The following is a 27,609-nucleotide window of genomic DNA, read 5'->3' on the forward strand; positions in this document are numbered from 1 at the left end:
GCGGCGCCCCTTCCCGGCCGCTCCGCCCGGGCTCCCGAGCCGAGCCCGCGCGCCCTCCTCCGCCTGGGTGTCCGGAGCGCCGCGGCCGCGCGCGGCTGGCGGCGGAGTGAGCGGCGGTGCCACGCTGTCCGCGGAGAGCAGCCGGGGAGCCGGCGGGCCGCTCCTCCACCTCCCGGGCCTGCGGGCTCGGCCGGGAAGGGAATCAAACTTTATCCCTCTCCGACTTCCTGCGTGTGTGCGCTCGGGCTCCAGCTCTCTGGAGCTGCTGCTGCATGGCTTCGGGGAGCAGCTCGGTGTCCCGGTCCTCGAGGTCCTCGGTGGTCCCTGCGGAGGGCTGGCGTTGGGGCTGCACGCGTGCCTGAGGAAGGACGGGCGGGCGGGCGGGCAGCAGGCGGCAGCGGAGCGGCTGTGACAAGTTCGCAGAGACTGATTTGGTGCTTGTGTTAACCGCTTATTGCTGGGTTTCACTGGCTGGCAATGAAAGGGAGTTTCTGTTCGAACGGACTTGGGGTGTGTGCCCGGGTGGGGGGCGGGCAGTGGAGGGATAGGGAGCGGTATTTCTCATTTGCAAACGATCAATTTGGCGCGGAGATCTTGACCTAACAGATCAGTAGGTTCTTCTCCCCTGGACTTTCTAGAGCCATAGGCTTTGGTCTCCGGCCAACTCTGAGAGCATGAGTGTAGGTTTTATTTCCTAGGGCTAAGTTGTGTAGTGTGGTAATAAGAGGATCGCCGCAGACAGCCTGATAGAAGAAATCAGTGCCTTCAGCCCTCCACACACACACATCCCTTGCCTTGCTGTGAACACATAGCTTTTAAGGAAACAATCGGAGGTTTTTAGAGAGGTCGCCCCGAGACCCCTGATAACATAAAATTGCCTAAGAGCTATGGAAACAACAGATGCTCTGGGAATGCAAGATAGTATTGCTATTATTAGTCATAGTTATGATCTTAGGCTCATTCTTATGAAAAAATTGTACTTTTTCACATTTGGCATACTGGCGTAATGCTTTTGCTTTGCTGAACCTTTTGGGTAAGAGCTGAGCTTTTTCACACAGTTCAGATTTACTTGTTTCATAGCCAACAGTTATATGTTTTGTGCTCAAGAAACATAAAGTCACCCAAAAATCTGATTGCATTCCTCTCTCTCCCAATTAAAGACTCCCCAAGTTGTCTTTATTTTTGTTTTTTAATTAGACATCTTCTGACTTTGCAGTTTGTTAATACTGTCGGGGTGTGGTGTTCACGAGGCAGTTAAAAATGTGTGCCTCGTATTTTCCACTATGCAAATCCATCAGATTGAGTGTCTTCCTTGTGGGGATACTTCATGCAAGTGACCTGCTCTGTGCCGGGGATTATCATGGAGTGTTTGCTGAAGGGCAGAGTGTAGTCCTTCGAATGGTGACTTGTAAGTGAACTTAGAATTTAAGATTTTGAAAAAAGTTGAATTTGATTAGTTCAAGTATTTAAATACATTTTTTATTTTTCTACAATTGTTGTATCATCATGCATATAGCTGTCTCCGTCTGATATTTCTGTAATTCCTCACAACATACTCAATTTGAATGGTATCTCGTAGAGATTTAGATTTTCATACTTGATGACTAAAATTGAGGATCAGATTAAAGAGCTGGTATGTAACAGGACTCGTATGTACTGCACATACCGGGATTCCTTTGTTATGTTCTTTTTCTCATAAGTTGCTTTTGCTCCTTTACATTTCATCTCCCTTGTAAAATTAACTGTCCTAGAAATCATCGTATGTCCAAACTTCATGAAGGGGAATTTAAGTAGACATGATTTGAAGCATATACATAAGGTGAATGTGTAAATAAGCAGAAAGGTCTTAGAAAGATCTCTCCTAGAAGGTCCCTGGGAGACATCCTGTGTGTGTGCAGCAGATGGCAGTCTGCATTGGGTTGTATCACAAGTCCAACTTGTGCCCCTTGTACCCGCTGTATTAGGTATGGGAAATTGGAGCTGGGGGGGGGGGTAGCAGTTATGGTACAGCTTAGTTTTTTGTTCAACAAGTCTTTTTAAAAATTTTTTTCTTCTTTTTTAAAATATATCTTTTCTGAGTTTGGGGAATGAATCAAAAGCAGTGCAGTAGTTCAGCTAGTAGGCAAGTGCAGTTGCAAAGTTATAAAGATAACTGGCCCCTTTACCTTTCATTGAAAAGTCTGTGATACCCAGGCTGGCCTGTGAGTGCTGGGTTCAAGTCCTCCTGTCTCAGCCTCCCAAGTAGATTATAGGTGCATAACACCATGACCTGCTTTAAAACATCCTTCAGCTGGGTAAATCGGAGTGAAGGTGTAGGGGTTTCTCTAAATTTCAGCACCATTAGTGTCATTTTCCCCATGCTGTGTGAAGAGCTTGTTACTGCTGTCTAGCTAGTGACCAGAATTTAAAGAGATTTGTAAGATGTTTGCTGTATGCCTTTCTTTATGGTTAGTGAAGGTGGCTGCTATTTTCCAGGGTGAGTTTTTCAAGGGGAACTGCCTTTCTTTGTGGGCTGTGTAGTTTCTTTGCTAAATCAAACCGTCTCTGATTATGACAGCTTTGAAGTATGGCATTTCCTAGTGGTCAACTGCTGTGCTGAACTACTTAATCTCTTACTCAGGTCTGTCATTGTACTGTTACAGTTTGTGGCTGTCCTTTACACACTGCAGTCTTTGGCAGTGATACTGTTTCAGCTTAACCTCAGGGTTTTAATGAGCTTACATGCCTGGCAGAAGCAAATTGGTTTTTAATTGAGTCTATCATGGTCTGGCCCCATCTTCTTTTGCACAAATACTCCCTGTACTCAAGCCAGTCTCTGCTCCATCCTCAAATGTCACATCCATCTACACTAACCGCTTATGCCGTTTTTTTTTTTTTTTTTTTTGTAGCTAAAATTCAACCTTGACCACCCCAGTCACTCTAATCTCTGAGATTTATTTCAGGGTAAAGATTGTGATGTACACTTTCTTATGTTGTTGTTTTTATTTTGTTGTGTTGTTTTGCAGTACTAGGAATTGAGCCCAGGAGCATTCTATCACTAAGCTACATCCTCATCCTTTTTTTGTATGAGAAGGGGTTGTGATTTTCTTGCTTCAGCTTCCGAAGAAGTCTGAGTGTATAAGCATGTACCACTGCACCAAACTATAACTGCATTTGAATCTAACATTCTTGATTTATAGACCTAAAAACGGAGTCAGAGCTTGGCGTGGTGGAGCAAGCCTGTGATCTCAGAATTCTAGAGGCTGAGGCAGGAGGATTTCTGGGAGAGTAAGGCCAGCCTGGTTTACAAAGTGAGACCCCCATCTCAAAAAGACAAAAAACTGAGAAGTGCCTGGTTAGGATATGTTTGTGATTAATAACAGGCCTAAGATTAAAGTTCTTTTAAATAGAGGTGGATTCAAAGAAATCCTAGTCTGAATCTTAATTTGAGTGATTCCTTTCCATTCCATCCCTTTCCATTCTAGTCTGTCTTCTCTGAATTCAGACAGAATTTATCTTCAGGATGCAGATTGACACTGACTTGTCTAGTTCTGTAAATGTTTTATTTGTGGGCGTCTTATCTTATCAAGAGATAAGACTTAAAGATGGATATCTATTGCACACATCCCTCTGATTTGTTTAATAGCCTGTTGCTTAGGTAGCCAACTTTGGGAATTGCTTTAAGTGTGGTATTGCCAGGGCTGTCGGTGGCTCGCTATTAGGCTTCCTTAGGGTAACAGAGGTAGTACCACTAGATTAACTCTTTGGGGCTTGCTGACTTTCAGTGTGTAGTCAGCAAGTCTGATAATTGTGCAAATTATTACAAATACATGCTTGCGTTAGATTCCAGTACCACAAAAGCCAAACCAAGGGGCTGGGGATTTAGCTCAGCGACATAAGCGCCTGCCTTGCAAGGAGGCAGTCGTGAGTTCGATCCCCGGTACCGGTAAAAAGGAAAAAGGAAAAAGACAAAAAAAAAAAAAAAAAGAAAGCCAAACCAATAGAAAGCAAGAATCTGTCCTCTGTAGGTTGAAAACAAAAGAGAAATAACCTTTTTGTTTTCCTATAGTTCGTTAAATGCTTATGGTAAGACAGCCTGTATAAAAACTTAATTTTAAGCAAATTAATTTTAATAAGCATAGTGAATTATTGGCTTGAATCTTTTATGTTGATAAAAATATAACTTGGTAAATCACGTCACCAACTGGGTCTAGTGGCATGCTAAGGTTAAACTTTTTCTAATGCATTTCTGGAGTAACTGGGTAATATGACATTATATTTTAACATTTCTTTAAAAATAAGAGCCTTTAACTGGCTGTGGTGGTGCATGCTTATGATTGCAGCACTCTGGAGGCTGATGCAGGAGGATCCCAGCAGGTTTGGTCTACATAGCAAGTCCAAGGCCAGCATGGGCTACATAGCAAGGCTCTATCTTTAAAAAAAAAAATTATCTTGGTTTTAAATTTTAATTCAGAGAAAGTTAGTATGTCTGATAATTTTAAAATTTCTCTTTCTTTCCTTTTTTTTTTGGTCTTTTTGAGACAGGGTCTCAGTATGCAGTTCAGGCTGACCGTGAGCTCCTGTGTCAGCTTCCTGAGTGCTGGGATTACAGGTGTCCGCTGCCACACCTGTTTATTTGTTTGTTTTGTTTTGAGACAGAGTTTCATTGTATAATTCAGACTGGCCTTGGACTCTATGCAGCCCAGCATGACCTCAAACTCTGATTCTCCTGCCTCAGCCTGTCAAGTACTGGGATTACAGGTGTGCACCACCTTGCTCAGCAATGTGTCTGATTAATTTTTCCATTGATAAAAAAGCAAATAGATCAATCTGAGCTACCTGACCTCTGAAGAGAGAGGAGTAAACATAGCAAAAAAGCATCCGAGTGCCTTCGTACTTCCTGTGATTCCCATCATAGCCCAATGAGGGGTACTATTCCAATTTTATAGATAAGAAAATTGAGATCAAGGTAGATAAACTTATTTTGTTTTTGAGTTTCATGAGCTGCGTTAGTGCTGTGGATGCAGGGGACAAGTACTTTGAATTTAAACCTAGGTCTGACAAGAGCCAAAGCTGTCCACACTGAGGGCCAATCCTCCTTCCTCTTTATCTCCGCTGGCACCATTCTTTTCTCTAGCATCTCCTATAATTTTCCCTAAAAGTTCTCATAGTCTCCACGCGGATTCTTAAGTCTGTTTCTCCACTCGCCCCTCCAGGACCTTAGTTGGCTGGCTTGCACCTTGGGGTCTCGTAGTTTTGTCTGGAGTGCCAGACAGTCCCAGTAAACCTCCCTGCTAAATGTTGAGTATTGCTTTATACTCTTACAACATTTCTAGCGTATCTACCACAGGCTTCTAGGTGAAATACTGCTTCCTTTCTACACATGGAAAATGAAGACCTGGAAAAGTTAAGTGACCTGGGCTCAATCAGAAAATATTTGTGGGACTCATCTGTTGTGAGTCCCTGTGCTGGGCGTGGGGAGAGCCGCCTTGCAGTGGTCCTGAGCAGCTCACGGTGGGCCAGGGCGTGTCACGCAGAGCCTGTGTAACTGGGTGTGCTGCAGCTGCTTGTTTGGTTGTTTTTTTTTTTTAACTCCTTGTGGAGACTCTTTGGGGACACTCACAGTTACCTAGTGGAGCTTAGGAAGGCTTCACAGAGGAGCCCTTGCTTGAACTGAAACATGAGAATATACAATGTGTGAGGGGCAAGCAAAGTATGCTTGACATTCCAGGTGGCACCAAGATCGGACATGAAAATATGAAGAGGTAGGATGTGTTTGAGAATCAGCCAGTGGTTTGTTACAAGCAAAGCATAAATAAGAGTATCCAGAGAGGGCTGGGGATGCAGCTGAGCAGCACAGCGCCTGCCTGACAAATGCAAGGCTGTGTGTTCCTAGTACCAAAAAAGAAAAAAAATAGCTGGTGATTAGGCTAAATGGTAGCAGTGATACCAGTGATAATATTTATTAAGTACACCAAATGCCAAGTACTTTATATCACACTTAATTCTTACATTACCCAGTGATGTGAGGACTGTAATTATCCTTACTTTACAGATAGTGAAACTGAATTTCCTCAGATTGATTAAGTTATTTGCTTAGGATCACGGTGAGTGATACACAGTAAATAAATTACCTGCCCAGATCCACAGTTAGCAAGTCACACACCTGTCACATCACCCCAAACAATCTGGCTCTTGGGTCTGTTTTTTAACCGCTGTGCTATGGGGAGAAATCAGCTGTGATGGTGAAGGGGTTTGTGAATGAGTTGAAATTTTATTCTGTGTATCAGTGGTTTAGTGTAAACTTAACCCACATAGAAACACATTTACATCATGACTGTGTGTGCATTCTGCATGGGTAAAACTAAAGACAAGTTTTATGACACAATAATTTTACTATCTCTGAGACATACACAGTTTCGGTTGTTTTGCTGAATACTGGTGGGACACTTCCCCCACTGATTTTACAATTTAAGATGCATTTAAAAAAAATTGCTTTTCAATAGATGAGCTGTGTCTTAGTTACTTTTCTCTCATTGCTGAGACAAAATACCTGATACCTAAAGTTAAAGAGAGAAAGGTTTATTTATCTCACAGTTTGTAGAGGTTTCAGTTCATGATTGGCTGGGTCCAAGGCATGGTGGGTTGGCAGTGGGGGATCACAGAAGAGAAGCAGCTCATGGCAAGCACAAGACAGCCAAAGCAAGCAGGCATGGGGTGACCACATCTCTCTCTGCTCCTTTTATCTTAGCCAGGCTACTTAGGGCAGGTAGCACCCACACCTTTAATCCTAGTCCCTTTGAACATAGCATTGCACCATGAATCAGTCTCAGCATTCTTACACTCAAGATCCAGCCACCTCTGACAAAGCCCCACCTGACTGCATGAGACTTTGGGGGGACACTGAGACACAAGCCATAGCAAACTGTCATGAGCAAGCTCCAGTAAGATAGACTGAACATGTTTGTGTCTTTCTTGCAATGTTAGAATTTGTTGAATAACAATACATTCACGTACTATATCAGTTTCATTAGCCTCCTCGGGTAAGTACCCCCAAGGTTCGTTGATAGCCAGTGAGCAGGCTGTCAAAGGTTCTTTTATTCCAAGCTTAGTTAGCCACACTTAGTTTGTACAATAAAATGTAAGCTTACGTATGGCCAGGAAACAGTTAACAGTGGTTGCAAGATGAGAAGAAGCAGAATTGAAAGGCCAGGCAGAGTTCACAGAGTTGTGAAAAGTCACCACAGGTGGTTAGGTAAGGTGACCGAGCCGGCAGAGAGCTCTGCGGAGTCAGGAAGGTTTGTGGAGAGCACCAGGACCTGGACTACAGGCAGTCAGTTTGAATGGGCCACGTCAAGCTAAGCGGGGGTGCCTGTGTAGAGTGTCCCTCCTTTCGTATGAGGGTGTTGTGGCATTTTTAGTCTGGTGTGTCTTACAAGCTCCCAGGCCTGGTTTTCTCTGATGACACTTAGCTGTGTCATGTGTCCATGTGCCCCTCATTTAATTTGATAAGTTTGCAGGTGGCAATATTTTTCTTTTCTTCCAAAATTAATTTATCAGATTATACGTTATAAATGTGCTGTATAGCTGGGAGCCCCTAAGTTTGGTGTGTCCAACATCTGGTGGTTATTTATTGCACAGACCAGTTACCAAGTCACTCTGCTTCAGCATCTGCACTCAAAATGGACCCAAGCTGCTGCTTTATAGAAATGAGTCACTCAGGGCAAAGTACAGCCTGAAAGCTACTATCCTATACAACATGGTGGAACAGCAGGGCACAGCCTGCTCGCCACACGTTGAGGAATTTAAGAGAATCACCTGATCAATGTGCGTTTAGGTAGGTCACACTGGCAGCAGTGTGATGGGTGGGTGGAGAGGAGAGAGGGAATCGGGGAGACAAAAGAGATGAGTAAGGGGCAGCTCAGTGGATCAGGTAGAGATACCAGAACTGTAGCATTTGGGATAGAGAAAAAGAAACGGAGAGGAGATTGATTTTAGAAGAACTGATCAAACTTGGTATTTGAATGTGGAATGTGTCTTAACTAGTACCAGGTGGAAGGACGATTCTGTTCAACATTGATTATTATTCAGACATTGAAACTATTTCTTGACCTTCTTTGAAATGTTCCTTTTTATGTTCCATTTAGCTCCATGCATCTTTGTTATCTTTTCTATGCCTCTGATTTGTATTTTAAAATGTTGTTGTGTTCTATTTTTAAATGATTTTAAAGATTTATTTAGCAAATGAGATTCCTACTTTATTCTCATGTACCTCCCTCCCTCCTCTTTCCCATAGGATTTGAGAGATTTTTCACAGTGGTATGAAAAGATAGGCACAGCATGAAAAGCATTCAGCAGATCTTTGTTGCAAGATTGTACTCTCTATGTTACACTCTTTCAAAGCTTTGTGTACTACTGGCAGCTCTTAATACCATGTTTATTAATTACAGGAATTTTTTCTCTTTCTACTGGGGTTGAATACAAGGACATTCTACCACTTCTAAGCTTCTTTATTTTGAGACAAGTTCTCACTAAGTTGCCTGGGCTGGTCTTAAACTGATGATTCTCCTGCCTCAGCCTTCAGAGTAGCCAGAATTACAGGCATGCTTCATGTGCCTGGCTAGAGGAATTCTTTTGAGTAATTTTCTTTGGCTTTGTTCTCTTTCCAATTTTGTAGTATATGAATTGATAAAGACCTTCTTAGACAAATTCGGTACATTCAGAGTGGTGTGGCTGTAGACGACAAAGACCTTCTTAATGGCCTTACCTTATTTTGATTCTGTATTGAGAACTGATAGATAGTTTTATTTTATTTTTAAAAAACTTTTTATTTACAGAAATTGTCCTATGGGCTACAGTGTGATGCAGTCAATACATGTATACATTTTGTATTTCAAATCAGTGTAACTTTATCTGTTATTTTAAACATTTATAATATTTCTGTGTGGGTAAGAACATTCAAATGCAGTGCATTTGTCCAGTCATCCTACTGTGTAAGAGAGCACTATTTTTTTAAAGTAGGTATTCCTAAGTATGAACCATTTCTTTGTTAAATTTTAGCAACCTTTGTTTTCATGTTGAAATATAAATATATGAGACTTCTGTTGCTTGGCCACCTCAGTTTCTCAGGAGATATAAAAATAAAAGTAAATTACTTAGAGTGATTCTCTAGCATTTTAATTAACAACACCTTAGAAATCACTTTATTTATTTATTTTTGGTACTGAGAATTGAACTCACGACTTCATGCTTGCCAGGCAGACGCTTGTGCCACTGAGCTAAACTCCTGGCCCAGAAATTACTTCATTTAGAAAGCAATCATTCTTCAGTCTTCTGGGTACTATAGTAAAATGATACACATTTCTTTGATAAGTATTGCAATTTTCCTAGAGACATTGCAATATCTGTTACATCAGAAGAGGTTATAGTTGCAGTATTGTTGTTGAACCTTTTAAAATCTTATAAGCAAAGGATTGCTGTACCATTGCAGAATGTTTCTGTTGGTTACCTGAGATGGTTAAGTAAATGAAGGAATGGTAGTTGTGAGTGCGTTGTATGTATCTCACCAAAATTAAAGTTATTTATGAGAATTAGGTGCCATGTTGTATACTAGTGTCCGAAATCTTCAGTTTTGTTCCTTTCGTTTTGCTTAACTTGCTGTTTGATCTTGGGCAAGTAGTCACTTAACCTCTTTGGTTTTAATGTTTTTGTCAGTAAAATAAGGATGCTTGATTAGATGAACTCTAAAGGGCTTCTTTAATTGTAAGATATGTTTCTTTGTGCTATAGCACCTTGCAAGCAACTTTTATATTTCATTGGAAGACTTGTATAGAATCACGAACCTAGGTGTCATATTTTTGTACATTCTCATAAGGATAAGAACATGAAGATAAACAGTTTCCAGGTCCTTTCTGACATCATGATGAACAGTTTACCCTGTATTCATTCCCCCTCAACCGTTCCTTGTGCCTTTGATGCCACTTTCACCTTTGCCTTGTTTTCTCTGATCCACACTGCGGATGGAGTAGAGGAGGAGGTAAAGATGTGGTGGGGAGAGGGTAGGAGGTTGGGAGAAAGCATTAAGCAGTCCAGGGCAAGATGGGATTATTTATCTACATTAATTCTATGTAGTGGACTGCCAGCCTGAAACAGAAAATGTTTTTATTTGCAGTTATACTACGGGAATCCTTAATCAGAGATTTTAGAAAGGGGTTAGTTACCATATTATTTTCTAGGCTACTGCTATTAGTCCATAAATCTTTCCAGCTCTGTGAACAGAGCCCAGTATGTAGGAACACAGACCCAGTCAGTGTTGGGTGGACGATAGTTGGTGGGCTAAGTAGTCTTAGACTCCACTGTCTAAATCCTTCAGCTTTGCTATAGATCATCTTGTTCTCTATGCTGGGATTTGACAGTGATGGAGATCATAGACTCTCAAGAAGCAATGACTTCTCTGATTCATGTGGCAACTATCTTAAAACAGTTCACATCATGCTGAAATGAGCAGGACTACATAAAAAGCTAGATAATAGTGGTCATGGGAAAAGGTGATAGAACTCTTATGTTAAAAGCAATGCAAGAAATTGATATAATAAGATCTACCTGGAATGGGCTGGTCTGTGTTGCACACTGTAGAAGAGAGAAAAGAACTATTTGGAAGAGATAATGCCGGCTGTAGATTCCTCACACATAAATATTTCCAAAGATGACAGGCTTTTGGAGGTCTTTGTTTTGCAGTCAACCTTCTTAATTTCCTCTGACCCTGTTGTATCCTGTACTTGCACTGCCGCAATTTTGTTAGCTGCTATGAAGCAAGACTGTGGCAAATAGCCAACTGTGATAAAAACCTGTTTTTTCTTTTTAAAATCAGAATACAGGTGTCAGCATATTTTTAAAGATGTACTTAAAGATACTTTGAATAAGTGGAAGTATTAAAAACCTAATGAAAAGATTGGAGCTTGAAGGTTTTTCATTTGTTGTTGTTGGAATTCCCTTTCTTTCGTGTCAACAGAATACCAGCTTATGTCTGTCTTGATCTGTTAGTTTCTTTCAACTCTCCCTAATGTTTGAGTGATGATGCTGGAAGCTATTGAATAGATAGGAAAGTGAATTTTCTGATCACAAACTGGTGTTGGTGTGTTAGGTTTGCCTTCCTCTATCAGGGGACCCCAGTCTCAATTGTATACATTTACATGCCTGACATATGTACATATATATGTGTGTGTGTGTGTGTGTGTGTGTGTGTGTGTGTGTATTTAATGTTTCTTTTTTTTATTTGAAAGAGGAGAGATTTGTTTTGGTTCACAGTTTCAGTGGGTTTAGTCCATGGCTGGCTAGCTCTCAAGCGGAATTGTACAGGGAGGAAAGCTGCTCACTGCATAGCAGCCAGGTACGTGGGGTGAGAGGAGCTGGAGCTGAGTTCCAGTGACCTACCTCTTCTAACTAGACTGCCTCCTAACTGTGCGTTTAGCTACTGAACTTGTCAGTAGATGAATCTTCTGATGAGTATAGTACCCCCGTGATCACTTTCCAAACATGAGACTTTTGGGGGACACTTTTGATCTAAAGTATAACAGGGAATAGCTCACTGGTGAGTCATATGTTTAGCTTGACCCAGGCCTTGGCTTTGTGCCCAACGGTGTGTGACATCCCTGCCATGTGTACACATCCACACCCACACACCCACACCCCTAGTAGTGGAAGGAAAAAGAATTGTTTCCCCATTAACACAGGTGAAGAACCCTAAGCATATAGAGTCCAGGGGGGAAAAATACAAGTAATAAAACAGGGATTACATTTTATCAGAGAAAAATACGGTTGTTTGAATACTGAACAATCAGTTGCCCCTGCCATCTGTTTTCCACTGCAGCTATGGGCAGCCCGTTAAAAATGGAGCCACAGATCCATCTCCTCAGCCTTCTCACGTTCCGCAAATACGAGTTCAGCGACGCATACAGACATGCTGTTTCTCCAACAGAATTCTGACCCTTCTTCACCTCGTCCCTCTGGGTCCCATAAATGGGGCAGGCTCCATAAAATTCCTGGCCTCCTTTCAGAACCTTAGCCAAGAATGAGCCACTTCTGGGAGACTTAAACCCACACGCAGGGTGAGAGGAAGGCGTAGAGTCCGGGGCAGTACCATTCTCTGAAGGTAGCCTACACAAGAAAGGGGGTCTTGGCAACGAAGGCCTTGCAGCCCTCAGCATTGCCAGTTTAATGGACCGGCCCGCCCTGGTGGGAGGTGACCTCCAGCCTGGAAATCTGTTTTCCCCCTGTAAAAGTCAGCGGGCCTGGGGCAAGGCCCACAGAGGTCTGGAGAAAGGAGATTCCAGTGTTGCGCAGGGAGTGGTGGCTCTGCCTTTCTTCTCCAGGTGGGGCTGTCTACTTAAAGCTACAAATCAGCGACCTCTAAGGTCAGAGCTTTGCCCAGGTGCCACAGGAACTGCGCAGTCGGGGAGATGCGGGAAGAGGATGCATGTGAGAACCCCTCCTCACGCTGTCCTTTTTCCAAGTCCCTGGCAGAGGTGCCCTGTGACTTCTGTGCCTCCCACTCAAGGTAGCCTGGGGCCAGGAGGGCAGGACAGCGGTGGGGCAGGGACCTGAAGATGGATCTAGCCTCTTTTTCTTGCAGAGAGCTGCCAATGTCTATTTTATTTTTTTAACTGCAAAGAAAATGAAATTATTTTTAAAAAGTTTCATTTCTGACCTGTCATCCTGGCACTCTGGAAGTCTGAGGCAGGAGAACTGCAATTTTTAGCCTGACCCGGAGAGTTTAGTGATTCATTGAGACCTTATCTAAGATTAAAAAAAATTATCTGGCGATGTAGCTCAGTGCAAAGACCTGTGTTCAGTCTCCAGTACCACCAGCCTCCTCCCTCACATGTTTGTTTTTTTTTTTTCCCTCTAAGCACAGCTGAGAGAGCAGAACTTTAGTCTGACATATCACACAATTTTGTAGTATTTCTTTACTGGAGAGCTGAACTCTAGTCATACTTTCTGGGATTTTAATGTCTCATTCTGCGGTAGTTGTTGATTCAGAATGAATTCAAGTTCTTAGTATAGCCAAGTGCCATAAATTGGGTGAGCTTTAAATATATAATGGCTTTCATTTTAATGATTGCTAGAGCTTTTAGCAGTAAAAGGGAGAGAATGAAAGAGAACTATCATAGATTTCTTGCCTAAAAGGAGTAGGAAAGTAGAGACAAGCTAAACCCAGAGTTATGTATCTGAAGGTCACATCACAGCCAACATCAGGAATCACAGTCCTGGCTGAAGACAAGTGCTGAGGGCCGCTGTCAGAGGGCCTCACTTAAAAGGCCGTCCATCACCAGAGGATTTGTTTCGTGGGTTGGGAGGTGTACTATGTAAGGAAGTTACATTGTGTTCAGACATCCCAGGAGAAAAGTCTTTTTGTTTTTAAATTATGAAGTGTGTCCACCAGGCTGAGGCAGGAAGATCACAGTGAGTTCAAGGCTAGCCTGAGCTACACAGTGAGACCTTATCTTTCAAAACAAAACAAAAATTGTGAAGTATTTCATATCTATAAAAACAAGTGGACCAGGCTTGGTGACGCATGCCTGTAATCTCAACACTTGGGAGGCTAAGGCAAGAAGATTGTTGGAAGGTCAAGGCCAGCATAGGCTCTGAAGTGCGTTCAAGGCCAGCCTGAACTGCATAGTGAAACCATATTTCAAAAAAGACAAAAACAATAATAAAAAATCAAGTTGGAGTAACGGATGCCCTTAGCTTGAGAAATCACTGATTGCTGTCCTCAGGTACTCTTCCTCCATCCTATTTCTCATCCTCTCTAATTTTGTGTTTATCATCCACATAATGTGTTTATTCCTTGGCTGTATGTGTACATGTCTGTATGTGTGTAGATCTTAGGTAGTGTTATAAGCACGTTTTACAGCCTTATTTATTATTTATTTTTCTCCTGTCTCAGCCTCCCAAGTGCTGGGATTACAAACTTGCACCACCATGCCCAGCCTTAATCCCTTGTTTTAGAAGGTCTTACACTGTACGTATCCTGAAGCTTGTTCTTTTTAATATTTTGAAAATATTTGCTTGGTACATGTGGTTCTGGCTTATTCATTTTTAACTAGTATGTAGCATTTCTGTCTCTACTCCATATATTTAATCATTCTCCTGTTGACTGAGTATTTTGAGGGACAGGAAAGAGGAATCTATTATGTCATTTTTAAAGTTAGACTAAGGAATGTTGTTTTGCTTCCAAAGTGCGTTTTATCACATTCCCAGGAAAACTCTTAGTGCTTCCTCAGTGAAGGCAAAGAAGGTCCTGTTTCAGTGCACAGGCATGTAGAGTGCCTTGTGTGAAGGGTGGTGCAGTGTCTGCTGTGATACAGTGTGCTCAGAAGGGCCTGGGCTGCTACAGCAAAGCATGGTTTACTCCACTCCTCAGATGTTTTCAAGTGCAGACAAATGGTGGATGGAAACTTGTTGGCATTAAATCATTGTTTCTTTCTGTGTGTTTGAAATTACCTGCTGTTTGGAGACTGTGTTATTTGTAAAAAGTTATATGCCTTTTATGGTAAAAAAACAAACAAAACAAAACAAAAACCACTGCTCTTGAATTTTATCATGGTTTTATGGAGCAAGCCAGAGAAAAATGAGGTCTAGGAATCACAGTGTGTGTGTGTATTGCGCATTGAGCCAGATAATTGGTGTGAAAAAATATTTGCTTTAATAATAAACTTACCTATTAACCTGTGTACTGTATATTTTTACTTTGTAGTCATTGTTTTAGAAAAAGAGCTAATACTTTTAAAAATTTCCTTAATTTTATGCTGTTATGTTTCATTTGTAGTATCCTTGATAAAGTTTGAATATTTTTACAGAATACACACTGGAGACCTTCCCTTGGGTTGTCCCTCCAAACGATTTGCTGGGTAGTGCATTAACTAGAAATGCTGAGGTAGCAAGGGAAACACTGATAGATGGGAGGCTTTCCAGAGACGGTAGCTAAGGCAAAGCAACACAAGCCAGAATTAAGAAGAAATGTTACTTAGGCACTCAAGATGTAGTCTGGCCAGATACGCTATAAACAGTGAGTATCTCATTCTAATTAAATTAATTGGAACCTAAACAGTATGAGCCACTAGATTGTTAAAAAGAATGATCAATTTTAAGCATATTAAAATTAAGGGTCTTGTAAAAGTAATCTTTTGGCTAATACTCTTTTAGAATGAAATATTATCTTTGCTCTTTTTACCTGATAGATTCTAGAACCTCAAAGATAATGAAAATCAGCAGCTAGTTTGTTTCTTCCATGACTCTGAGGGAAAAAGAAAGAGATCTTTAGTAAAGGAATAGTTCAAAAAATTTTATAGAAAGGAGGAAAATTAATTATCTTAATAATTAAGAATGATTTTCATTTTTTCACCATTGTTTTTCTTGCTAACCACACAATTATTTTTTGGAGAGAAGAGGTAGTGATACTTGATAGGGTTTCTTCTTCTTCTTCTTCTTCTTCTTCTTCTTCTTCTTCTTCTTCTTCTTCTTTTTCTTCTTTTTTGAATGATCTCTAGTTATTTTCAGACAGAATCATTATTCCAGAGAGTTGTGTGGCAAAACAAATTAACTGCATTGATTGATTTTTTTTGCTGTGTTGTGGGTCAGATCCAGGACCTGTCATCTGAGGTCCCCTTCCCACCTCTTTTAATGCTTTGAAATTTCCTGAAGTTTGTCTGAAACTTCTGTTGTCAAAATTCTCTAACTAAAAAAATTCTATTCCTCATTGCTTATTAAAAATTCTATCCTTTTTTTGTCGTTGTTGATTTCAGAAGCACAGAGATAGGATGAAAACATTTTCACCCTCTAATAGTATATCTAAAAGCGGTGGTTTATAGATGAATTGTTTAAGATCCAAATTTTTACATCTTTTTGAGTTTACCATATGATAATCAAAAACTTAATACTCCTCTGAAGGAAAGCATATTGCAGAGTTTTCAAAAATCAGTCTGGATTTATTCTAGGTTACAATTCATGTTTTTCAAAAAGTGCCCTCTTGTCTTAAGGGTCACTATAATAACTAGCAGCTAAGAATGACATAAACAAGCTCTTCCGAGACTTTCTTTTCTTCCTTGGCATTACGTCTTGAGGTACCCACGTGAGCAGGCTCCTGAGGGCCTTTACTTTTGACATTGATTTTACTTTTTTCTGTCCTTTTAGGTCTCTCACTACCATTCCTACAGTGGTTGCAAGATACCGTTTCTTCCTCACTCTCCATGTACCATGCCAGTGACATCTTAGCTGCTAGAGTGTGGAGCTGGCCTGTGGGAGTCAAGTAAGTGCCTTTTTTACTATTTGGCATGGTTTTTGCTTACTTTGCAAAGCCATGTAGAGAAACTTCTTAAGATTAGTTTTTAAAAAGGCACTTGCTTGATCCTTGTGGGCTGGCTCTTTGCTCCAGTCTGCTGTTGAACACCTGGTAGCTAACATGGGGCTGAATGTAGTGAGGTGACTGTTGGAGGATGGTACATTTTTGCTAGGATAGACATGAAGGGATGATAGATTTGAACTTGGCCCAAGCAGTCATACTGGTGAAAATCTCTGTCCCATCCCAGAGTAAATCAGAACTGTTAGCTCAAACAGGTTACTCTGGTCTCCTGGAAATATAACAGGTTATGAAGGACCAAAAATCTGCTAGTCTGAACCAGCAGAGTTGCATGAAATCACAAGAGCTCTTCAAGGGAAATTAAACTTTGACATTTATCTTAATTGACTGGAGAGAAATCACAGTAATGGTTGACATTATTCAGGTTTGGGTTTTTGTGTTTATTGCTAAAGTTGCTAAAACCTGGTATTTTACTTTTGCAGGTCATCTTGTAAATTTTGCCTATATAAATTAACGCATCCCCTGTTCTGTCATAACAACCATGTAAGGGAGAGTGTTTTCCTGCTCTGTCTTAGGTATTGATGGTGTGACCTGTTCATGCAGGGGAAACTTGAACATTCACAGGTATGTGAAGATCACCATTCATAAGCATTTTTTCCCCCACAAGCTAGTTTATTTTGGTGTGAATGTACGATGTGGTTTTATGAAATTTATCTTTTCAGTTGAATTTACAGTCCCCTGTTACTATAAAATAAGGCCAGGAAAACTATGGCCTAGAATTGCTGCTTGATTTTATAAAATAAATTTTTACAAAAACACATCCATTGATTTGTGTATTGTTCGTGGCTGCTCTAATACAATATAAGGAGAGAGTGGAGTTGTTACTACAGAGACCATGTACCCCATAAACCTAAAATAACTTGTGATCTGGCTCTTTAAATAAAAAGTTTATCAACTATACCATACAAGAACCAAAATGCAAATTTTATTTAACTATAATCTTGCTAGAGCCACAGTTGATTTCAAATAGGCTTCTGAAGAGAAAGCAAAGTCTAGACTTATAGCAAAATATTGCTGACTAGCAAGTAAATGTTTTACACACACACACACACACACACACACACACACACACACACACACAGTGGTACCTGGGTTCATGAGTTCAGTTATCTCCACGATTCTGGTTGCTAACCAAACTGGCTAAGAACCTAATCATCAAATTTCCTCATAAGGTCAACATTGAACCTAACCATTGAATCTGCTCATATATGTACAATTATTAATACAAGGAAAAGAGAACAGAAAGCTATGATGACAGCAGGAGATTTATTGTTTTTCTAGATTCTCTAGGGGTTTTACAGGACAGATGAGGATAAAACATTTGACTAGACTATCTGGTATAGCCAAGAAGTGAAATTAAAAGGTCCTCCTAATTCTTACATTGTAGTTTATGTAGCCTTGATTAAGGAGCAGAGAGCAAACTAGTTGTGGAACTGAAGCTAGAGCCTAGGTCTCCTGCCTCCTTGTCCAGGGTTCCTTTTGTTAGGTTTCGTGTTTATTAGTGGCTGCTTGTTCTCTGAACTAGCTGAAAGACAGTGCATTTCTTTTTCTTTATTTTTACATCAAGTGAAGACTTGATGATTCCAGCTACAGAGATACAGTTGTTGGAATGTTGGCCTTACTTGGAATTTGTATGCTTTTATTTTATTGGTTGAAGATTACTGGAGGATTGCTTCTTAATGAATCATTACAGTGTATGCGCAGAAAGGTTAGATTAGATGGAATAAAACAAATCTGATCTTTGGTCATAATTTTATAGCTAGGGTAAAATCAGCATAGAAAAGAATGTGCCCCTTACGTATTTTTGTGTCCAACAAAGTTGAGAGATTGTGAGGGGAAGGAGAGAGAGAGAGCCTTTTTTTTAAAGGGTACCTGAATTGCATTCTGAAGAGTGTAGCAAGTACATTACAATCTGCAGATTATGCTGCATAGTTTTAAATTGACATTTAAAAATAAATTTTGTTTTAGAACAATCTTACGCTCAAGGATAAATGCAAAGATAGTTCATAGAGTTTGCAAATATCCCCTTGCCCTGCCTTCTCTGTTATTAACATCCTACATCACTGTGGCATATCAGTTGCAATTAATAAACCAATCTGGATGTATTCTTATCAGCTAAATCTGTACTTTACTCAAATTTCCTAAGTTTCTTTTTTTGTGGCTGTTTTGTTTCTGGATTAAATACTTTTATTTTATTTGTTTATTTTTTTGTTTTTGTTCTGAGAGTTGATAAATAAATTTTTATTAGCATATTCATTGGGGTAGAAGGCATTTTATATGATCACCTGAAAGGTAGAATTCTGTAGTTCTAAAGTTCTTCTGTTTCTAAATTTAAAAAAATTATTTTTGTTGTTGCTGGTACTAGAAATTGAATACACAGGGCCTTTGCACTGAACTGTACATCCCTACCCCTTTTATTTTGCTATGGAGACTTGTTTAGTTGATAAATTGCCCAGGCTCAGGTTGAATTTGCCGTTCTCCTGCCCCAGCCTCTTAGAGTGCTGGGATTACAAATCAGAATTTTGCATCAGGTAAACCTGTACTCTTTTATTAATCAATTCCCAAGATTCTAATTAAGAATACAGGTTTACTTAATGCAGGCTTCTGACTTGGAACACGTACATTCTGTAATATGTCGAAAAGTCGTTCTTCACTTTTATTGATATTAGGAATGGCTCTTCAATTGTTTCTGAATTTTAGTATCATCAGTTTTGGAAATCACTAGGCACACTTCTTACTTCTAAGTGTTATTAAATGTCATAGGCCAGATTGCGGGTAAAAATATTCTAAAGCAAATTGCCTTCTTTGGGAACCGTGAGCATGAACTATCCTCTATTAGTATGCTTTTCTTTCTGAAAGTTCTGGTTTTGAAAGTGAGCCCCTTCTAGTGAATCATACATTATTATCACCTCACTCTAAAGACCTTAAAACGTCTTTTTAAAAAATTCTTTATTTATTAGTGTCAAACTCATACATGCCCTGTAACTCAGCAGTTCCACTGTTAGATGTGAACACAACAGAATTGTGTGTATATTGTCACCAGAATACAGGGCAAAGAAAGACTATGGCAGGACTAATAGTCCAAACTGGAACTCTCCAACTGCCTATCACTAGTAAAATGGGTGAGGCTTACACAATCACACAAGGAATATTGAGAAAAATGGCTAGGGGCTGGGGCTTTAGCTCAGTGGCATAAAAAACTACAGTTACATATAAAAATTGGTAGTTTTTCTTTTCTTTTCTTTTTTTTTTTTTTTTTTTTTTTTTTTGAGACGAGGTATTGCAGTTTGGGCTGGCCTTGAACTCACTTTTTAGCCCGGGTTGGCCTTGAACTTGAAATGATCTTTCTGCCTTGGTCTCTCTAATACTGGGATTGCAGGCATGTGCTACCACACCTAGTACAAATATAAAGTTGAACAGAAGTCAGATCTTAACCATGCTTACTGATTCCATTTACATAAATTTCTAAAGATGGGTAAAACTAACATATCAGAAGTCAGATTGATTTTCCTTGTGGGAATTAGGGGGAGTATTTGGAACAGGATATGAAGGGGCTTATGGAAGGCTAATTTTTTCTCTAGGTTTGGGTTCTCTAAGTTACATGGGTGTGTTCACCTTATGAAGAACAAGCATATACTTTTCATGCACATGGTATTCAAGGAAAAGGTATAAAAAATACTAATAGAATTTACAGTTAAAAACAAAATTTTGCTTTTTGGTGACACAGAAAGGTCCAGCCATGCCAAGGACGTCCATTCTTCTTGAGTGCTTTCTCCCCAGTCCAAATCCCCCAATAAAATGATTTAGACCCCCCCCCCCAAATTTCACTGCAAGCTTTTAAGGGATATGTGGAGAATAAGTTGAGTGAATTAACCTTGTATATTAGAATAAATGGGGTCGGTTACAGGATTATGAAAGATGTTGTTGTGTTACAGTCCCATTTACCTGACAAGATGAATACAGCAGGTGGAGTAGGTGGCTTCTTTTTATTGTTCCCAGATTTGGGGGACGCTTCAGAAGACAGTTTCTTTTCAGTGGTCGCTTATCTTACTATGCAAAGAACCGATCCGAGGTTGTGGGGTGGGTGGGTGTACTGAGCGTGTTAATGTGTGGTGCTGTGTTCTCCTTCCTGCTGGTATCTTGTTAGTTCAGCAAATCAGCTTCAGGTTTGCCTCTCTGCTTACCTTACATGTTCTTTTGGCTTTCAAAGTATCACTTTCTACCTAACCCAAATGTAGAGTCCTTTTCCCAAATAGGGCCCTTTTGTGACCTTCTTATAGGTAGCTTTGGCTTCCCCAGTTATTTGTGTTAAAATTAATTTTGGCTTTTCCCCTTTCTATGTAATCCTTTTCTACCACCTTCTTTTAAAAATGTGGTGAAATACACATAGCATAAACTTTACCATCTTAACTATGTTTTAAATGTACAAATCAGTATCTCACTGTTTTATTTAGTAGCTAAATCCTTTCTTATCTTGGTTACCTTGCATTTTGTGTTCCTACTATCAACTCTCTCTCCTTGTTTCAGCTCTTACAGTACGCCTGGATGTTTGCATAAACAGTGTCCAACTTGCAGTGTTTCCTCTGCAGTCAGTTCCTTCTGCTCGTACAACTTTCTGCCAAATTGGTCTAAAACTTTACTTACAGGGACCAAGGTTATGTTTTGGTGTTAGAGCACTTGTCTAGCATAACAAAACTCTGAGATCAATAAACAGGATCATACAAATAAAAATTAAGAAAATAAGAGCTTATGTACTACCACATTTCTCAACACAAAGGCTTACCACTACCTATAGAATTTAATGCAAATTAGATTGATAGTTAAGGCCTTCTATAATTGAATTCCAATTTATTTTTTCATCTTTAACGATAATGTTTCTGATAACTCGTGATCACTTACAATCTTCCAGGTTATGTGTGGCTTTATTTAATTTTTTTCTGAATAGACTGAGGAATTAGAGGTGGAAGCATTCTAAATAACTTGCTGAGACTAGTAAGTGATGAGTGGATTTAGGAGTTTAATATGCATCTGCATACTCGATGTCCTTGGGTTGCTGGGGACTGAATCCAGGGGCTTCTGCAGGTGAGGCAGGCACTCTACCTCTGAGCTGCATGTGGTTATGCCCCTACCCCCAGACTAGTCTTGAACTTGAGATCCTCCTGCCTCAGCCTCCCATGTAGCTGGGATTAAAGGTTCCTGTAACCGCGCTTGCTCTCTGCCATGCTTTTGAATGCCTTGACTTGGGTATTTCCAAACCACCATGTGCCCTCCCACTGTTACCTGAATTTTTTCTCCATACTTCTTTCTTTCCTCTTCCTTATAGTCTCACTCTGTCAAGGCCCTCATGGTCAGCGATTTTGTCCTTCTGTTCTCCAATTCACAGACTACTTATTAGCCCTAGCTTATGTTTTATACTTTGCCTTAAATATATATCTTTTTTGTTTGTTTTTTAAGGTACAATTTCACTTAAGATTTTAAAACCCGAGGAAAGGACTTGGTTTATAGATTTTCTTTTTACATCATATTAGGGCCTTATATATAATAAATGTTCAATAAATGTATGTGTTGGATCGGTTGAAATAAGAATAGAGCCCGTCATAGCTGGAGATACATGAGGTGCATCTAAGACTTTTTGTTGGTCCTTTGAGTTTCTCAAAGTACTTTTAAATCCAACTAGTGATCTTATTTTGAAGTTAACATGATAAATTATTATTATTATTATTGTTATTATTTGGAGATGAGGGGTAGCTGTGGGCTCAAGCAGTCTTCCGGTTTTAGCCTGCTGAGAAGTTGAGGCTACCGGCTTCGCTACCAGTTCTGGCTAGATTTAGATAATGTTTCAAGCTTGGTAAGTATTGCCACGTAAGGACTCAGGTCAGAACAGCTCTTTATATTCAGAGGCCGACATATTTCACCCGAATTATATTAACAGCTTCCAAATTCAGTCTTGCTCTTTTTGTCTGTCCTTCCTGATGACAGAACTCAGCAATGAGATTGATGACATCACCCAAGACTCTTGCTCAGCTTCTGATCTCACTCAGAGAAAAGACAAGAGGCTTCAGGTGACCTTCGGGCAGTCACGATAACCCCCAGCCAAGGGAAAGCCTCATTTGTAGCGTGTGGTCTTTTCCTGGTGTAATTACTCCACACTGGCTGATTCAGAGTTCTAGAATCCCCCGTGGAACATTCGGCTCTTCTGATCCCTTTCTGTGTCCTTCTCCCCCGCCTGCTCTGTCCTTGCTACCTCTGTGCTGTTCCTCAAACACGCTAGACATGCACCTGCCTGGCTGCGTCTTTACATTTGCAGTGTTCTGTGATTAAAATTCCCTTCTCAACACATGCAGACTGGCCTATTTCCCATCTCCCTCAACTCTGCTCAAATATTGTATTCTCTGTAAGATCTATCACAATGCTTCTGAATACATTTTTATTTTATTGGTTGTTTTAAGATGATTTCTAATATACCCTACAGTATTTTTGCATCTGTCTGATGTCTTGCTGGAGTGATGTATTACTGCTATTTCTAGGCAGTGTTGTCTGTGGGTGGGAATAATGGTTATATTTGCTGTTGAGATTGAAAAAGAAACATTTTAATTTTATTGAAATGAAAATATCTCTCATACATACAAGCAAATCAGTTTGGGCCTGTTGTTAGTAATTGCAACTTTAAATTTCTTTTTTCTTTTCTTCTTCTTTTTTTTTTTTTTGCCATGCTAGAGTCGGAGCCCAAGGCCTTGTGCATGCTCAGCAAGTAGTCTACCACTGACCTACAACTCCAACCCACAACTTTAAATTCCTGTTGACTTAAGCTCCTTATGAGGAACTCAGCAATATTATGATTAAGTATATATTTGGGAGTGTGAAAATAATAAAGTGGAATTTGTACATTTTATTGAAGACCAAAATGGGTTTATGAGAAAATTTTCTGTATAAGTATTAAAATGTATAGACCTTAGCATAGCACACTGACTTATAATTAAAAAGGTTTGTGTCTTCTTGTGAATCCGTTGCTGCCTTGTTTTTTTCTGTTTCTATTTCATTAAGGCAATTTCACCTTCCACTTCACTGGTGTAGGCAGAGCCAGGACTCAGCGACGCGGAAGGCCTGAGGGTGTCCTTACCGCCGGGCCTTTCTTTCTTTCCTCTCTCCTGTCCTCCCTTCCATTCTCTCTCTTCCTTCTTTTAGATTTGACCATCTAAACATAAACAGTAACCAGATTTGAAAACATGATTGCTAGAGTTACTTTTTAAAAAGTTAATCTTTCAAGGATAACCATAATAAATCATTTTGGGTTTAACTAAGAAACAGAGAACAAGATTTTGTTTTTTCATTTTGGTGGTGCTGGGGACTGAAACCAGGGCGTCCCACATGATAGAATAAGCAGAGTCACTTAGCTGTGAACCTACCTTATGAGTGTGCTTGTGTTACTTTCTTGGGTGACATTTTAACTAAAATTTACATTCTATCCTCAAAGCTATTAAACACTGGAGAAAATATGTATTTCCCTTATCAAAATTTAATTTGTTTTGTTACTTTTGTCTCCTGAAAACATTTATTTTCCCTAAGGTTTTATCTTTTTTGGCAACTAGGGTTTTAAAATCTATCAGATACATTTGTCAGAGATAAACTAAGTGTTCTGATCATATATATTATATTGTTCTTTTTTCCCTCTGAAATACTCAGAATCATGTGTATTTATTTATTGCATTTCTGGATATTGAACCCACAGCTTTTGCCCTGAGCTACCTCTCCACCCCTTTTTATTTTGAGATGGAGTCTCACTAAGTTGGCCTGGCTAACCTTGAACTTTTGGTCTCTTTTCTTCAGCCTCCCCAGCTGCTGGGGTTACAGGATATACCTGTGCTGCTTTATTGCTAATACTGCCCAGTGTGGTCTCAAGTGCCTGCGCTCAGGGTCCTCCTCCTGCCTGAGCTTCCAGAGTTCTGAGACTGCAGACATGCGCCACCATGCTTGGCTTATCCATTTTCAAAAGGTTGTTCTCTATTATAAAAAATTTTAATTTCATAGAAAAATGAGCTATAGAGAAAAATGAGAAGAAACATACTACTCAGAGATGATCATTGTTAATGATTTTATATATTTCCTTATAGACCTCTTTTTATGGAGTTTATCTTGTTTTTGATAAAAGAATAGTTCATTTTTATACAGTTATAAAACGATATAACTATACTTTGCTTCCTTTGCTTAGCAGTATCTAAATTTGATACATTACATTTTGATATATTAAATTTAGTGACAGCTCGAGGAATGTTCAAAGTGTTAAGTGTTACGACTCCGTAAGTGTTCGTGTTGTAACACATTTGTCAAAGTAGGTTTGTGGGGTTGAGTGTATAGCCTAGTAAAAGAACCCATACTTAGCATGGCTGAGGCCCTGAGTTCAGTCTCCAGCACCCAAAACCAAACACAAAACAAAGTCGATTGGGAGACATACCTTGAGTGATAAAACATTCTTGCCCCATATTTGACAGATCTCTTGTGTTGTGTTGCAGGTAAGTAGAATTGTTTACTGCCCTGACCATGTTTTGTATACACATTTGTGACAAGCACAAATTACAACATAGGAATTCAGAGCATCTCTTAACAGTTCACCTGCTTGGAGTGCCCTCCTCAAAACTCTTCCATTTTACTAAAATCTATAGGAGTCTTTTAAAGCCATTGGAAACTCCATCTTCTGTTGATTTAATAACCAAGAATATTAAGAAATAAGCTTTCATATAAGTGTGTGACTAGTATCCTGAAATTTTCAAAGCAGAGCAGAGTAAAACAATGCAAATAGCACAGGATTTCAGAAAAAGACAGCAGGAAATCAACAGCGGCTACCATAATGTCTGTTCATATCTTCACACACAATAAGTCGATACAAATCAAAATAGTATAAAAGCAATCAAAACAAAAGAATGAGAGCCTTAAGTGCTTTCAAAACCAGACACTAGAAAATCAATAATGGCTACCATAATGTCTCTTTTCTTCAAAATAGCTGTCCGTACCTTCATACATACTGAAGTTAAATAATTGAAAACAGACTAAAACCAAGAATAAAAGCATTATTGGACTTCAAAACAAAATGATAGGAAATCATCAATGGCTACTATGATGTCTTGTTTTCTTCAGGGTAGTTGTTCATACTATCACACATAATAAAATCAATTCTTGTAAACTCTTTAGGTGTAGTTCTAGGTATATCTAACCCTATACATGTACATCTATCCTTTCTGTATTAGAGGGAAAAACAAAACAACAGATAACTATAAGAGCCCAAAACAATAACAGTGGAATGCTTTCAAAACAAGGTTGTAGTAACATAACAAATTTTGTTTTGTATTAGTTATCTTCAAAAATCTTACTCTGAATTTTTTTTTAAAATTGAGCATTCTGAATTTTAAAATCTGAGATCCTAAATGCTACAAAATATGAAACTTTTTTTTTTTTTTGAGACACTATCTTGTTGTGTAGTTCAGATTGTACTTGAACTCACGGCAATCTTCCTGTGTCAGCTTCCCAAGTGCTAGGATTACAGGCATGTGCCACGATACCCAGCAAAATGTGAAGCTTTTGAGCACCAACATGATGCCACAGTGGAAAATTCCACACCTGACTTTCTGTGAAGAACTGTAGTTACAGAACAAGTGCATTAAAACTATTATTAAAATTGAGTTACATTTGTGTTGAGTTCCTGCCTCCTACCAGTGCCATCCAGGTGGCCTCCCCAAACTGTAACCCAGCTGCTACCAACATCTGTATTGCCTATGAAGAAATTGAACCCAGAGGGGTTTCTGTTAGGGGCCTTCTGGACAGGAGCTACAGCAGGAGCTGAGGACCCTCGTGATGTCTGGTGACAAAAGAATTTCTGCCTCCTTGAGTCAGACAACCTTTTCAAATGGGCTAGACCTCCATGGAGCAGCTGGCGTAGCTGGTGTAGGAGGCCTGGGAACAAGCTCCCACTAGAGTTCCCTGCGGCTTCCCTTTAGGCACACGGTGATACAGATGATCCTCACACAGTGCTCCTCCCCCAGCAGGGACGAGCAGGGTAATACATACACGGACATCCGGAGGGATAAATTTGGTGTGCTGTGTGATACCAGGGACTTCCTGCTGTCCGTGGGAGCCTATTAGGAAAGCCTGTGTTAACCAGCCCTTTGAACACACGTGCTGCTCAGCCCTAGAAAAACCTCAGTGTTTGGGTACCTACAAGAAAACTATAAAGCAGATCTGAAACTTAAGTGTCCCTGCTTGGGGCTCTCCAGCTTCCCCTGGGTGCCTTCTTTTTATTTTATTTCTGGAGTGGTCTGTTGTTTCCTAGCTTTTTATATAAGATCTATCTTGAGCTGTGATGTTATTTTTATTTTGTTTCTTGTTTACTGACTTTTTCTTTCTTTTTTTTGAAACAAGGTCTCACTGTGTGTAATCCATTTTGCTTTTGAATTCAACAATCATCCTGCCTCAGCCTGCTGAGGGCTGGGGTTACAGGGCACACGCCATCATCTCTTGCAGTTTTTGTTTTTAAAAATTAAATCTCTGAGCCCTTTTGGTGTACACTAGGTACACCAAATAAAATTATTTTCAGGGTGTATTAGGTATATATAGAACATAAATGAATTTTGTGTTTAGACTTGGATCCCATCCCCAGTATCTCATTATATATATGCAAATATTCTAAATGTCCAAAATTCCAAAATCTGAAATATTTCTGATCCCAGGCAGTTTGGATAAGAAATGCTCACCTCGTATAACAACAAAAAATCCATTTTTTCCTGCTATACATTTGTCCCTGACTTTTTGCTCCTGATTGTATTGCTGGTGTGAATAATGATGTATACCTGTCATTGCCCAGGTATAAATTTATAGAACGTGTTCCTGAAAGACGACACGAAAATCATTCTGTACTAAGATCTGTGCCAACACTGTTTTATCAAGCTTCTGAATCTATGGCTAGTGAAAACATGATTCCAATATAAGTTAAATTTATATTTCTCATTATGAGTAAAGTTGAACATTGTTTTTATTTTCAGTGCAGAGAATCAATCCCAGGGCCTTGCACACGCCAGGCCTTGTACAAGCACTGTATCCCTGAGCTGTACCATTGTACCATCTTTTCGAAGGGCTTTCCTTTTTTCCTTCAATCAGATTTTATTGGTCCCTTTTAGATATACACAATGATCTCATTTATCATAGAGAATGTGTGTCTGTACATG

At 39.8% G+C, this 27,609-nt stretch overlaps 1 protein-coding gene across 5 annotated transcripts in view; it reads left to right on the forward strand.

The window, feature by feature from the left end:
• Window positions 1-27,609, forward strand: part of Mcu (mitochondrial calcium uniporter) — a 193,247-nt gene that overhangs the window by 5,644 nt on the left and 159,994 nt on the right. For 2 of the 5 annotated variants that reach the window (XM_013156850.3, XM_063238656.1), the window contains exons 2-3: window positions 16,171-16,285; window positions 16,819-16,960. The exons of 1 other annotated variant lie outside the window; for it this stretch is intronic. In XM_013156850.3, the coding sequence (XP_013012304.1) occupies window positions 16,934-16,960 (27 nt within the window). In that variant the 5' untranslated portion in view covers window positions 16,171-16,285; window positions 16,819-16,933. The remainder of the gene's footprint in view (window positions 1-16,170; window positions 16,286-16,818; window positions 16,961-27,609) is intronic. 2 more of the 5 variants (XM_063238657.1, XM_063238658.1) reach the window with 2 other exon arrangements.

This window comes from Cavia porcellus, unplaced genomic scaffold (genome assembly GCF_034190915.1).
Source record: "Cavia porcellus strain 051 isolate PalLab524CR breed Dunkin Hartley unplaced genomic scaffold, mCavPor4.1 scaffold_28, whole genome shotgun sequence".
In the NCBI taxonomy this organism is placed as follows: domain Eukaryota; kingdom Metazoa; phylum Chordata; class Mammalia; order Rodentia; family Caviidae; genus Cavia; species Cavia porcellus.